Source organism: Oryctolagus cuniculus, chromosome 9 (assembly GCF_051225735.1).
Source record: "Oryctolagus cuniculus isolate XC-2025 breed Fujian yellow rabbit chromosome 9, ASM5122573v1, whole genome shotgun sequence".
NCBI classification, from domain to species: Eukaryota; Metazoa; Chordata; class Mammalia; order Lagomorpha; family Leporidae; genus Oryctolagus; species Oryctolagus cuniculus.
Window position 1 is genome coordinate 3762504 of NC_142875.1, and position 14598 is coordinate 3777101.

General features: G+C 49.0%; 1 protein-coding gene across 4 annotated transcripts in view; it reads right to left on the bottom strand.

Annotated features, from left to right (window-relative positions):
* Nucleotides 1-14598, bottom strand: part of MYO16 (myosin XVI) — a 693372-nt gene that overhangs the window by 374683 nt on the left and 304091 nt on the right. For all 4 annotated transcript variants that reach the window (XM_070048580.2, XM_051849982.3, XM_089303408.1 and 1 more), the window contains exon 6: nt 6252-6376. In XM_070048580.2, coding sequence (XP_069904681.2) covers nt 6252-6376 — 125 coding nt within the window. The remainder of the gene's footprint in view (nt 1-6251; nt 6377-14598) is intronic.

The following is a 14598-nucleotide window of genomic DNA, read 5'->3' on the forward strand; positions in this document are numbered from 1 at the left end:
CAGATTCATTTGCATTGCTTTAGTTCCCAACAGTGGGAAGGATGCTCCTATTTTCATGGATTTACAGGCCAGTTGTATTCTTCCTTTTGTGAACAGACTCTTGCTGTTGCTTCATTTTCCACTAAGAGATGGCCAATTTTTATTTCTATGAATTCTGCATATTTTAAAGATTAAAAGTTCAGAAAGTGGCCGGCGCCGCGGCTCACTAGGCTAATCCTCCGCCTAGCGGCGCCAGCACACCGGGTTCTAGTCCCGGTTGGGGCGCCGGATCCTGTCCCGGTTGCCCCTCTTCCAGGCCAGCTCTCTGCTATGGCCCGGGAGTGCAGTGGAGGATGGCCCAAGTGCTTGGGCCCTGCACCCCATGGGAGACCAGGAGAAGCACCTGGCTCCTGCCATCGGATCAGCGCGGTGCGCTGGCCGCAGCGCGCCGGCCGCGGCAGCCATTGGAGGGTGAACCAACGGCAAAGGAAGACCTTTCTCTCTGTCTCTCTCTCTCTCACTGTCCACTCTGCCTGTCAAAAAAAAAAAAAAAGTTCAGAAAGCCTCCTATACTCATTATTCTCCTCTCAATTTTGCTCATTGTTTAGTGCAAAATGTTAATTTTGATTTCCGTTGTGGTCAACGACTTCAGTATTTCTCCTGGGGTCTTCTCCTCCTACTGTTACATCAGTGGGGCCTTTGACACCTGCGCGTGAGACTTTCCTGAACACCTCACTTGGAAGTCAGGTGTTGCTTTCCAATCACGTACTTTTACACTTGTATATCATCTTTTCAAGAACATCTGTGTATAAACCATAAAATATTCCCCAGCTGGCTTTGGCCACATTCAAGTCTGAAGATCTTGCCACAGCTAGGGCCACATTTTGACAACAGCTGTGCTAAGCATACATGAAAATCAACCTGGAAGACCCGCCACTCCGTGTGTTCTAGGGTTGTTCAGGACTTTGACCACTAACTACAGGTGTCTGATGACACACACGCTCCGTATGCATGTGGTACCTGAGGTATGACGAGAACATGCAGCCTATCCCACAGTGGCACCACATGCATACGGCTTCCATGGATTTTCAACTCTACCTCCAGACCAAGACACTGAAGATGAGGGGAGAGAAAGTTCTGGGTGGTCCCTGCAGAGGAAGAACACAGTGGGAGGGGCGGAGCCACTGTCGCTCCGTGTGGGCTGGTGCAGGTGTGAGCTCCCCCTTGGAGAAAGCCAACGGGCACAGACGGCTGTTGGTCTCCTCTGGTGTGCAGGCTGGGGAGCTGGGGATACGCTGGGGCCCAGGTGCACCACGGCTTCACAGGGAAAAGGCTCTGGAGGTTTTCCTGGGGAGTCGCTGTGCCGTTTCTGCTCCTATTTTAGGGGTTGCAGGAAGCGGCAAGGGCAGCATCTGGAGCTGCCCGAGCTCCTGCGAGCTGAGCATGTGTCAAGGGCCTTTTGGAAGAGCTGCACCCACCCAGGCCTGGTGCAGACCGAGTTGCCCATGATGGGGTGGATGGGTGGCAGCTGAAGAGCTGGCTAATCCTCACAAGAAGAGCCCACTTCTCCCCAGAGGGCACGGTCCCCTCTCAAGTAAGGCCAAGCACAAGCCTCCTCGCCCTCACTGTGTCTGCTCAGGCCCACTCCCCTCCTTCAGCCTCAGAGGGGCCGGGTAAGGGAGCGGGTGGAGGAGACGCGGCAGGAGGCAGGGAGCGAACCGCCTCCACTCCCCTTTCTGTGGGCTCCCGACCTCGTCCAGCACAGAGCAGGGAGGTTTCACATTTGATGGAAATCAGGATCCTAACACCCGGGCCCAGGTCTGGATGGCATTCAGAGGTTTGGGGATCCCATGTAGAATGCTGCTACTTCGATATTTTTCTGACCCTTTGCTGCAATTTAGCAAATTCCTCAATGATGACCACAGGCAGCTGTGCCATGGTGATAGCATCAAAAGAAATCACACTATTTTCATATCATATTACTGCTGCAGCACGGTCTCAAAATACCTCAAAAGACCAACACTGTCTTGAAACCATGACAATTATGACATCTGTGGCTCAGAACGGGAATGAGGAATTGTGGGACACCATTAGGGACCACAAATTTAATTTTCACGTTAACGATCGCTAGGCCTCGGCATCATTGGTTTTCTTTGTAATCCTGGGAATCATTTTTTAAAATTACATTCACAACATCATTCTGATGAGGGACCACAGGCTGCACCAGCTGGCCGAGGGAGTGAGGCACAACAAGGTCGCTACCCCTCACTTAAACTGGGAGTTTTCATTGCTACTCATATATCAGACCAGACGTTCTAATCTCTAAATTGAGGTTGTGCTTTGTCACATAAAATGACTATAAAAGCTCAATTCTCTACAAATGACTAAAAAATTAATGGCACTTGCTAGCCAGAAGAATGGGATGAACCAGCACTATGAAAGCAGAAAGGGAAATAAAAATAAAATGGATCTTTGCATCCCCTGTCCTTTCCCAACAAGCTGAGTAAATGAGTCGCAAAGTAACAGGGAAAATTCTGTGATGCAACAGCAAAGAAACGGAATTTTCAAAATGTTTATGTCAGCTATTACACTAATATTTTCATAGTGTTTACACACTCAAATTCAGGGACTGACTGCCATATGTTCTATAACACGACATTTTAAAAACTGTATCCTCGTTGAGGTTTCGTTTGAGAAAAATATTAGCATACACTAAGGGAACTTCTTTTTTTTATTATTTTTTGACAGGCAGAGTGGACAGTGAGAGAGAGAGACAGAGAGAAAGGTCTTCCTTTGCTGTTGGTTCACCCTCCAATGGCCGCCGCGGCCAGCGCACTGCAGCCAACGCACCTCGCTGATCTGAAGGCAGGAGCCAGGTGCTTCTTCTGGTCTCCCATGGGGTGCAGGGCCCAAGCACCTGGGCCATCCTCCACTGCACTCCCTGGCCACAGCAGAGAGCTGGCCTGGAAGAGGGGCAACCGGGACAGAATCCAGCGCCCCGACCGGGACTAGAACCCGGTGTGCCGGCACTGCTAGGCGGAGGATTAGCCTAGTGAGCCGCGGTGCCGGCTAAGGGAACTTCTAAACACTAGCTGTGGTGCATTTGGTGATATTATTGCGCCTCTAATAGAGGAGAAGGCAGCATAAAAAACACTTTTCCAGAAGTTCTCTCCTTGGAGCCTTTTCTTGGTAGTTTCATCTTTTGCAACTAACAATTTAACAATGGGAATTTCCGTCTAATTGTGAAATACAACTGATGTTCCAAGCAAGAATACAGAAATTGATCCATGAACAACAGTCACTGCTTATCTCCAACAATAGACAGAAAAACACAACACACTGTGCACCTTGCCGAAAGGCAAACTCTGGCCGACGGCAGCCATGAACATACACACGCTCACCAACCCCAACACAGGAATCAAACTAACCTGCCACTTGCTAAGTGCTGTGGTCCTCAACCCTGGCACAGCCTGTTTGCTGTGACTGTCTTGGTTAAAGCTCAGACACGGTCATCAGTAAATGTCTGCAACATTTACGCTTTACGTTCAATAAAAAGTCACAAGGATGTCAAAATTAAAGATGGTTGAAAACGACAGCAATCTACTCTCTGTATGGATTCTTTCAATAGCTTGTCTACTGAAGAGCGCGAGTTTATTTAGCTGTGACCGAAGCACATAGGCTGTGTTCATTCAGCACTGACTAAAATCACACACAGAGTGACGATATCTGCTGATACACATAGAGTGACGGTATCTGCTGATACGAAGGAGGCGGCTCTACTCTTTCTCTGATGTGCTGGGCTTCATCATTGCATGCGATGATTCTGCTAAACAGCTCCCTTCCGTCCAGCTCGGGACCCTCCCAGGCCACGGAAACCTCCTTCCAGGAGGAAACAAGCAGCCAGCTGCCAAGTCAGTAATCCAGCAGCCACTCCCAGTCTCCACTGACTTCACCTCCTTCTTCCTCTCACTCGGCTCTGAGGCCAGAGGATTCCCTGGGACCACCTCCTGCCCCAGCCTTATTCGCTCCTTGCTTTCCAGCCTGGATGCGCCCCTTCTCCCTCGTCTCCCGGCTTATTCCTTAAATCCCCTTTCCCTCAGCATCAGTTTGGCTATGTGTCCGGGATCACGGCTCTCAATATCCTATAGATGCTCTTGCTCCCCAAAATCTTTCTCCAGTCTAGATGGCTCCTGAGATCCAGACTCCAATATCCAACTGCAGACTCAACAGCCCATTAAGACGGCCGAGACGCCCTTCCAACAGAGCATTTCCAAGATGAATCCAATCTTTCCTGCTCCAAGCTCGATGTGCCATCGGCTCTCTCTGGCTCGTTGGATGGCAGCCCCCACACACTGCTAGTTTAAGCAGGGAGTACTTGGAGTCATTCTGGAATCTTCTCTTCATCTCCGTCACACACCCATCAGGAAACCCCACCGATCTCTTAAGACAGCCTCAAGTTACCAATTCTCCCCCACTTAAGTCTCCAACCCCTCTGTGCAGGCCACGTGACCAAACGCCAGGGTTGTTGGAAAAGCTCCTCTCTGAGCTCCCAGCTACTCCCCAACCACAGGGGCTCCTTAAGAGAGGAGCTGCTCGGCCGGCGCCGCGGCTCACTAGGCTAATCCTCTGCCTAGCGGCGCTGGCACACCAGGTTCTAGTCCCGGTCGGGGCGCCAGATTCTGTCCCGGTTGCCCCTCTTCCAGGCCAGCTCTCTGCTGTGGCCAGGGAGTGCAGTGGAGGATGGCCCAGGTGTTTGGGCCCTGCACCCCATGGGAGACCAGGAAAAGCACCTGGCTCCTGGCTCCTGCCATCGGATTGGCGCAGTGCGCCGGCTGCAGCGCGCCAGCCGCGGTGGCCATTGGAGGGTGAACCAACGGCAAAGGAAGACCTTTCTCTCTGTCTCTCTCTCTCTCACTGTCCACTCTGCCTGTCAAAAAAAAAAAAAAAAAAAAAAAAAAAAAAAAAAAAGAGAGGAGCTGCTCAAGGAGGAAGCCTTTCACCACGGCAGTACGCCTGTGCACTCCTCTCTCGGGGACTCTCCGGTGCAGCACCGGCACACGCGGAGGGCACTGGTGCTCTCTCCTTTGCGTGTGCCACGACTGACACACATGACAGACCCGCTCCTTTATGGCATCCGTCACCCACCTTCCTCACCGAATGTGAATCCACATGAGGATCGTGTGGCTTTGCTCACTACGCTGCAGACTGCACATGGGACACAGTTTTCCTCAGTAAATTAGACCACATGCCACTTAAAATCGTTTTTTTAAACATACCTTAATTATTTAGACTTACATTTTTAATTTATAAATATGTCTTAGAAGACAAAATTTGGAGGACTATGTAAAATTTTATAGTATTTTGAAACCCACAAAAGTTTTTAATTGCATTCTTTTAAATTTTGTCTTCCAAAATCAACATTTAGGAAGAGAATTCCACCTAGAGGTCTCATGGCACTACCCTGGACTTAAATGGTCTAAAATGTGTCCGATCTCCTGGAAACGTTCCTGATGAGGTAGCTCTAATCCACTTGGTTAGGTCGCTTTCTTCATCAGCTGTCCTCAACCTCACCCCGTGTTTTTGCCACTGGAGAAACTGAACCACTGATCCCAACCACTTCTATAAAACCCACATTTCAGAATTCCATACTTCCTTTTGCTCTTCCATTTGACCAATCATCACCTCTTCCCCAAGTCTTAAGACATTTCTTAACTAATTTTAACCTGGGCATACCCAGTCTAGGTAAATGTTATACTTCAACAGGACAAAATGTTCTTATTTTGATGATTAAACATTAGATTATATTGAAAATTAGTAAAACAAATTCATCTAATTTTAATTAAATGCAACAATACTTGAGAGTAACAGGGTAGTGACAAGAGTTTTCTTCAGTTTACAAACTAACTCACCAGAGCAACCTATACTTTGTTCTGCTTAAAACTACAATGAAAGACTTTCCCTGTAAGTTTCATCCTGAAAATCACATGGACCAAATAAAGCATAAAAAGTATTTTCAATGTGTTAGAAAAGCACACACGGAAAAAACCATATCAACATATAAACACTGGTTGTCCTACAGGACTGGCAAAAGTATTACACATTTTCTTTGCGTATGTACATGCTGTCCAAAATTTCTGCAGTGAATATCCATTACGTTGGTGATAAGAAAAAAAAGAAGCATTACTTAGATGTGAATTATACCCAACTCCAAGCTTTAGAAACCAAACTAACTTCTCTGCTAACCAAGGTCTACGTCAAATGCGCTAACTTACCAGGGTTACTCCCTCCTCGTTCTTCTCATTGACGTTCCCTCCTGATGACAAGAAGTGCTTGACGTCTGTTAACATACTCAGCGGCCTCTGCAGCTTCATCTGGCGCAGCGAGGTCAGGTCCACCCCTGGAGGGACAAAGGGCGTTGAGACCAAACACAGGGAAGCCCCGGCACTAAAGGTCAGGGCCAGAGCCCTGCTTCCTGGGATAATCTTTCCATATTCCTCTCTGAATATGAAGCCCCTTCCACCTTGACTCTCCTTCTCAGCATGAATAATTCCCCATTCAGACATCCTAATTGGATTATAGTCTTTGAAGGAAGAAAGACTTATGTCTTTTTTTTTTTTTTTTGACAGGCAGAGTGGACAATGAGAGACAGAGACAGAGAGAAAGGTCTTCCTTTGCCATTGGTTCACCCTCCAATGGTCGCCACGGCTGGTGCGCTGCAGCCAGCGCACCGCGCTGATCCGATAGCAGGAGCCAGGTGCTTCTCCTGGTCTCCCATGGGGTGCAGGGCCCAAGCACTTGGGCCATCCTCCACTGCACTCCCTGGCCACAGCAGAGAGCTGGCCTGGAAGAGGGGCAACCAGGACAGAATCCAGCACCCCAACCGGGACTAGAACCCGGTGTGCTGGCGCCGGAAGGCGGAGGATTAGCCTAGTGAGCCGCGGCACCGGCCAACTTATGTCTTGTTATACCCTCAGATGTGATATGATGCCTTAGACCAGGTAGGTGCTCAGTGAATACCCATTTTAGCACACGACATCGACATACACTACTCAAAGTCTAAGTACATTGAGTTGAAGATACAGTTTCTGTTCTGTATGATTTTCCTGGACCAAACAGTTGATCCTAAAAGCAATGTGGCATACCAGAACAGAAATATGACCTTAATGGATAAACTGGCGGTATCTGAATAAGGTCTGTAGGTTACCAATATTGACTGTACTGTATTTCATCCAGTATCAAGCATGGTACTCAGGTTAACATCAGTTTTGATGAATGTGGCATGCCTTTGTAGTGTTAGAATACAGTGGAGTTCTGTGAAGGGTATTTGGGAACTCTCTATATTACCTTCGAGGCTTTCCTGTACATCTAAAGTGATTTCAAATGGGATGCGCATTGTGGTCATGGTTTGAGATGCCCACATTCTCTATCGGAGTTCTGGTCCGCATCCCTGCTACTCTGCTTCCAACCCAACTTCCTCTACCATACCTGAGAAGGCAGCGGATGATGGCCCAAGTACTCGGGTTCTGGCTACCCACATGGAAGACCCAGGCTCCTGAATTCAGCCAGGCCCACTCCTGGCTATTGTGGGCATATGGGAAATGAACCAGATGATAGAAGATACCTACCTATCCTCTCTCTCTCTCTCTCTCTCACTCTGTTATTCTGCCTTTCAAGTAAACCAATCTTTTAAAAATTTAAAAATAATTTTTAAGTATTATTTAATAATTATTTAAAAATAATTTTTAAAAGGATGCACCCACTGAGTATTTTGTTAGAGAAGACAAATAACACTGAGTGAAGAACTCAGTCTTTCTCAACTGAGGTGGGTGATTCACTCATGAAAGACCCGGGTCTACTTACATTTATATGCAACATTTATTTAAATGTGAACTCTCTGTAGTAGCTGGCATCCTTCTAATGATGTATACCCTATTTCTTGCATTGTTGGTTCTGGGACAAGATAGATATGTGTAAGGGGGAAATAATTCCACCTTTTCCCAGAGAAAGTGATGATGATATAATGAGGGTGATGGTGATGACAGTGGTGGGAGTGGGGATGGTGGTAACGATGGTAGGGGTGACAACAATGAATGATGCTTTCTCCCTCTTAGCAAGTTTTTTTTTTTTTTTTTTTTTTTTTTATGAACCAGCAGCCATTATTCTGAGCACTTCCCACATCTTATCTGACTGAGTCCTGGTTGCAAACACTGACAAAGCCTGGCACAGTGGACCAGAGTGAAAACCCAGAAGTGATGGTCTCAGATGTGCCTGGCCTGTGGTTGACTTCGGCACAGTTTTCAACCTGCCTGGGCTTCAATCCCCTCAGCCACTCAGATAACAACACAGATCCCCAAGGAATGGAGCTGCCTCTGTGACACAGACCCGGAAGCATGCCGCCCTCCTGCTGTCATCTTTTCCCTCGGGCACTGTCCACTTGCCCCACCACACAGCACATCCTCTGCGTCATTCTAGAGCCAACCTGCCTGGGCTTAGGATTGTGCCTGTTAATGATGACCTGCGCCCACGTGGGCAGGTGCCTCTGTTTCTTTACTGGCCAAATGGGGCCATTCTTCCCTTATTTTCTATGAAGACGAGTTAAGGCATAAACACAAATGAAATCCTATTGGGTTCACAGTGAGCATTCAGTAAAGGAGAGCTGTGATTTTTCATCAGCCTTCCGGCACATGGATTACATGCGATGCACGCAGGTGTGGTTTTCTTTGCAATGGAGAGCCAACGAGCAACCAAGCAAGAAATGCAATATGCAAATAATGCAGTTTCTTCAAATACTCTGCTCAAAAGTCTGAAATAGGAACACGGGGACCACCCCCCGCTTCTGAATCACCACGGAAGATCTCCCTTGAGGTCTGTTATGGAGAAGGCAAACTGCCATGCCATTCTTGCTTTGACGATAACGGGGTTTGACCTGAGATTTCATTCTGAGGAATATTACTTCTCAGGCGTCGGCACTGAATTCTGCATGCGGAAGCAGCGGAAGAACGTGATGGTGCCCTACCTTACGGTCACATTATTTTGTCAAATTTTAGAACATTGTAACATTTACGGAAGGTGAATGTTTCCTTTAGAGGATTAGTTAAGTATGCAATTAAAGTTGAGTGATAAAAACTAAACAGGGATCAATGACTAAAACACAGATGCAAACCCAGATACGCCCTCCTTCACTGCACTCTGGCTGACAGTGCACTGTATCACAAGAACAAACCGCTTCCAGTTCCCGTTGCGGACACTCCAGGGGAGGTGAGGACATTGCAGCCTATGACTCCAAAACCCAACTTTAAACCAAACACTACACCAATTAAAATGCGATGTGACTTTGAGATTTGTGTCATATTTTTCAGGAAAGAAGCACAACTCTCTTTTTGATGACACCATTCAACAGAAATTCTTTCTCTTCATTGTCAGACAAACTAAACCCCTCCTGGATAGAGCTAACCAAGACAATTATAACCCATATTTAGTCTATTTTGTAGAGGAGAATGGACCAATTACACATTTTAAAAAGAAATATTTTAATTATTACACTATCATCTGAAAATAAATTTAACATAAGCTTAGATTTATTATTTTGATGAGAATTGGCTCCTCTTAATTTAAAGGGAAAGAAACAAAATGATTTACCCAACATTCACAAATCATCGCATGGTCTCCTACTGTCACTGCCTGATTACGTTTGAGAATATCCATAAATGCGTCTGCAAAGCTGAAATGACTTTAACCCCTCAAGTCAGCCTGAACTCTCTCAGCCTTCCCGATCCATCCCTCGTAGCTAAGAAATCTGAGTTCTGTGCTGCACTCTGTCCAGGGCTTCTCTGCACTCCGTCATGGTGGACGTACGACTGTGCTGGGTGCACACTGGGAAATGTCTCTCCTCCCTTCCCTGGGTTTAGGAGGACATCACCACACGCCTCCTGCACTGCTCTCTGAGCACCACACCACGCCAGGATCACAGGCTGCCACGGCTCTTCACCTAAGGCTTGGAGTAACTCACTTCTCTGAAGCCTTCTGCTCACTCTTGGGGAAAATCACTTCCTTCCACTCTGTTGTGTTTTAATGTCCGTGAGCACTTTGGTTTCACTCACTACGATAGGTTACTGCATCATCACTTGGAGATACATAAAATATTTTTGGACCTCAAAAGTGGAAGAAAGCTAAATGCACTCATGCAATTTGCTGTAATACGATTCCCGCACACGATTCTCTAAGCTCGCAGAATCGCGGCTAACCCTAATTTTTATCTCCAGAGTAAGTGTCCTGGAAGATCCAAGGAGGCAAAAAAATTGAGAAGGCAAATAAGGAAAGAGGCTCCCAGCAAAGAGAAATCAACGTGTTTGAGCCCAAAGGCTCCCGTGACCTCCATCCTGCCTTTCTCCCTCAGGCCTGATGCGGTCCACAGCCGGGGACTGCACGGGGCACCCTGGGGTGCACTTGCTTCCGAACGGTGTGTGATGCTGAAAAGGCTGGTGCAGGGCAGCACCGTGAAGAACCAGGAAGCCGAGGAGAGACCAGGGGGGCTGCTCAGCCTGGGGTTCCCTGACGAGGGAATGGGGAAGGCCAGGACTGGGCCCCCCAGACATGAGCACTTCCAGAGACAACTGCAGTAACCCAGAGAGAAAGACCAGGCTTTAATGGAGGCAGAGACGGCACAATCCGTGAGGGAGGTGGACTCGTTTCCAAGAAGTCAGGGAAGCAGAATCTTAAGATTTGACGAGAATCAGATGTAACAGGTTGGGGGGGGGGGTGATGTTCAGATATCTGGATTCCTGACTGTAATTGTGAAATACGGAAGGTGGATAGAGCCCGACAGGGCAGTGATAAGTTCCATATTGGACAGGCTATTTCATATTATTTGACATCCAAGTCAAGAGGCTGAGTAAATTTGCACATACAGGACTGAAGAACTTAACCCGTAATTCAGGGGGCCAGAGCTGTGGCTTAGCCGGTTAAGCTGCTGCCTGCAGCACTGGCATCCCATATGGGTGCCGGTTCGAGTCCCAGTTGCTCTACTTCTGATCCAGCTCCCTTGCCTGTCAGTGCACCTGAGACGGCAGCAGAGGATGGCCTGAGTGCTTGGGCCCCTGCACCCCCACGGGAGATTCGGAAGAAGCTCCTCTGGCTCCAGGCTTCAGTCCAGCCCATCTCTGGCCATAGTGGCCATTTGGGGAGTGAACCAACTGATGGAAGATCTCTCTGTCTCTTTCCCTCTGCATTCTCTCTGCATAACTCTAGCTTTCAAATAAAAAATAAATAAATATTTTAAAAAATATAATTTAGGGGCCAGTGCTGTGGCATAGTAGGTAAAGCCACCATCCCATATGGGATGCTGGTTCTAGTCCCAGCTGCTCCTCTTCCTATCCGGCTCTCTGTCATGGTCTGGGAAGTCAGTACAAGATGGCCCAAGTCCTTGGGTCCCTGCATCCACATGGGAGACCTGGAAGAAGCTCCTGGCTTCAGATCAGCATAGCTCCAGGCATTGTGGCCAATTGGGGAGTGAACCAGCAGATGGAAGACCTCTCTCTCTCTCTCTCTCTCTCTCTGCTTCTCCTTCTCTCTCTCTGTATCTCTGACTTTCAAATACATAAATAAATCCTTTTAATAAATATAATTCAGCTAGAGGGGTATTCTTGGGAGCAGGCACTGGGTCAAAATACAAGGGTGAGATGACCAGCAAGAGTGAGTGGAGACAAATTCATCAACAGCAAAGCCCAGGAATGGCCCACCCTCAGGGCTGTGAAAACACAAGCCAAGCAGTGGAAGAAAACTTCGGTCAGAAGGAGCTGGGGAGAGGGCAGGTGGACTCTGGAGAGATCATGGCAAGACAGGGTTTTCCCGAGAATGGCACAGGGATGGGGTCATGAAGGGAACAGGACAGAGACTGCTGGAGGGAACACCACGGACCACAATGCCGAGAGCTGCAGGAGCGGTTCCCGTGGGCTGGTGGCTGAGTAACAGGAGACAGGAACTCAGCAGAACAAAGTTACTTTTCTTTTGCAGGGAGGGGCAGAGGGCAGTGGGCAGTGCTGCCCGCAGAGCCAAGCAGTGCCCTTGCGTTTTCCAGGGACGTGCATACAGGTGTGTGCATCCTGGTCCACGCTGAGCCCGCCCCCCAGCCCCTTCGTCCTGCTGCTCCTTTCGTAACCGATGGCTTTCCCCACCTGCCAGCCGGCTGGCCTCACCCAGGGCATCTCGAATCCGTCAAACTTCCATGAGCCTGCTTGTCTCATTTACGGCCCGTGCAGCGCCGGCGGTGAGCCAGGGTTAATTGCTGTGCCGGGGGTACAGTGTGCGTTGGTGGTGACAGTACAACGAGGACCAGCAATTTCCATATCACCTGCCTGTTCGTGAGGCCGCCTGCCTCCTCCTGCCACCTGCGATGCACAGCACCCAAGTACAGGGCCACCAGGCACAGAGTCTCATCTCAGAATCTCAGGAATACGCGAGGACATCATCAGCGCCCTCTGTCACGGCAGATGACGCGAGAGTCACCAACCACAGGCCCAGAGAATAAATGGAATCAGACAGCGCTCCCTGGGAATGGGCCGGTGATGCAGACAGGCGGGAGGGAGACTGACAGACACAGGAAGGGAGGGAGGGAGGGCAGATGGACGTGGAGGCAGAGCCCGGGCAACAGCAGGCACGCACGGAAAACGGAATTAAAAATTTAAGAGGAATAAATTGAGTTTGTTCCAGCAAACTTGGGTTTTGCAAACTGATTGTGACAGCCACCGTTACGACCGATTTTCTCCTCACCTTCCAGAATTGGTACCTTCTGAAATGAAAACATTACCTTTTTTTCCCTTTTACATAGGAAATATATAGTAGGCAAACACCAAAACTTCCCATCGAACGAATGCTCGAGTGAACTGGAAAACACACAAGTGATGGTAACACTTTTGCACACAGAAATTCTTTTCTTTTCCTTTTTTGATGGCACACCAGCAGTTGTGTTTTATCTTTACGCCACGTTGCTGAGGTGTGCTCGACCTCCAGAGTTAACACGCGCAAGCTGATGAATTTGTAGACGTGCACACATCTGTGAGTCGGTCGGCACTGTCAATGCCATAAACAGAGCTGTCACCTCCGTTTCTTCTTGTTGTTACAGAAGGTTGACATCCATCATCAGAAATCCACAGAGATGCTCTCAAGTCTGAAACTTTTTTTTTTTTGACAGGTAGAGTTATAAACAGTGAGAGAGAGAGACAGAGAGAAAGGTCTTCCTTTTGCTGTTGGTTCACCCCCCAATGGCCGCTGCAGCCAGCGCACCATGCTGATCTGAAGGCAGGAGCCAGGTGCTTCTCCTGGTCTCCCATGGGGTGCAGGGCCCAAGCACTTGGGCCATCCTCCACTGCACTCCCTGGCCACAGCAGAGAGCTGGCCTGGAAGAGGGGCAACCGGGACAGAATCCGGCGCCCCGACCGGGACTAGAACCTGGTGTGCCGGCGCCGCAAGGCGGAGGATTAGCCTAGTGAGCTGGAGCGCCGGCCTGAAGTCTGAAACTTTTTGAGTGCACACGATGCTTAACAAGTTTTAGGTTTGGGGGCCAGAGCTGTGGCACAGTAGACTAAGCCTCTGCCTGTAGCACTGGCATCCAATAGGGCCGCTGGTGCTCCTCTTCTGATCCAGCTCCTTGCTTGTGGCCTGGGAAAGCAGCAGAGAATGGACCAAGTCCTTGGGCCCCTGCACCCATGTGGGAGACCCAGAGGAAGCTCCTGGCTCTTAGCTTCGGATTTGTCCAGCTCCGGCTGCTGTGGCCATTTGGGGAGTGTACCAGTGGATGAAAGACCTTTCTCTCTGTCCGTCACTCTCTCTGTCTGTAACTCTGTCTCTCAAACAAATACATCTTTAGGTTTTGCAGCATTTTTTTCCAGTGTCAGAATTTTGGATTTTGGATGCCGAATGAGCAAAGTCTGTGCAGACATTCCAAGTCCAGAGGGCTCTGGAATCTGAAGCAGCGTGGTCCGCAGCCTCTGTGTAAGGGACGTGGGGACACTTCACGTAGGATCGACCTGTCCCAGACGGTTCTGAAGCAGGCAACACCACGGCAGCCGGTCCTGTAGGCACTGCCACAGCCAAGTTCCCCTTGCAAATTCCGAACTGTGTGTCACATGGGGAGTTTTGCAAATGCCCAAAGCACTGCCTTCGCCACAGTGAAATCTGCCTTGTCTAAGCTTCGTTTCCTGTGGAAGCAATGGGCTCTTCTCCATCAACTCACAGCTGATAGGGTCTCAAAAAAGCCAGGGAGTCTGGAGGGGCGAGGGGCGAGGGGCGAGGGGCTGGGGTCTGCCCTGACTCGGCGACCTTTGGCACAGAGGGCTCCTCACCCGCTCTTCCCTGCCCCCACCGATAGAAATCACCAGGCTTCTTCGCTTCCAGAACGAACGAGCTGCTTTCTTCAAGTATCACGACTTGATTATTCCAAGTCATTCCCAGATGCCAACGAGAGAGAGGAGGCAGTGGGCATGGGGACAAGGAGGCCAATGGGAGAGCGTCTCCAGGAGGAGGAGAAGGGGAGGGGTCTAGATACTGTGTGGCTCCCTCCAGGGGCAACCTCGAGGGGACTCTAATTCCTGTGTTGGTATTTATACCTAAACAGCAGAAAAA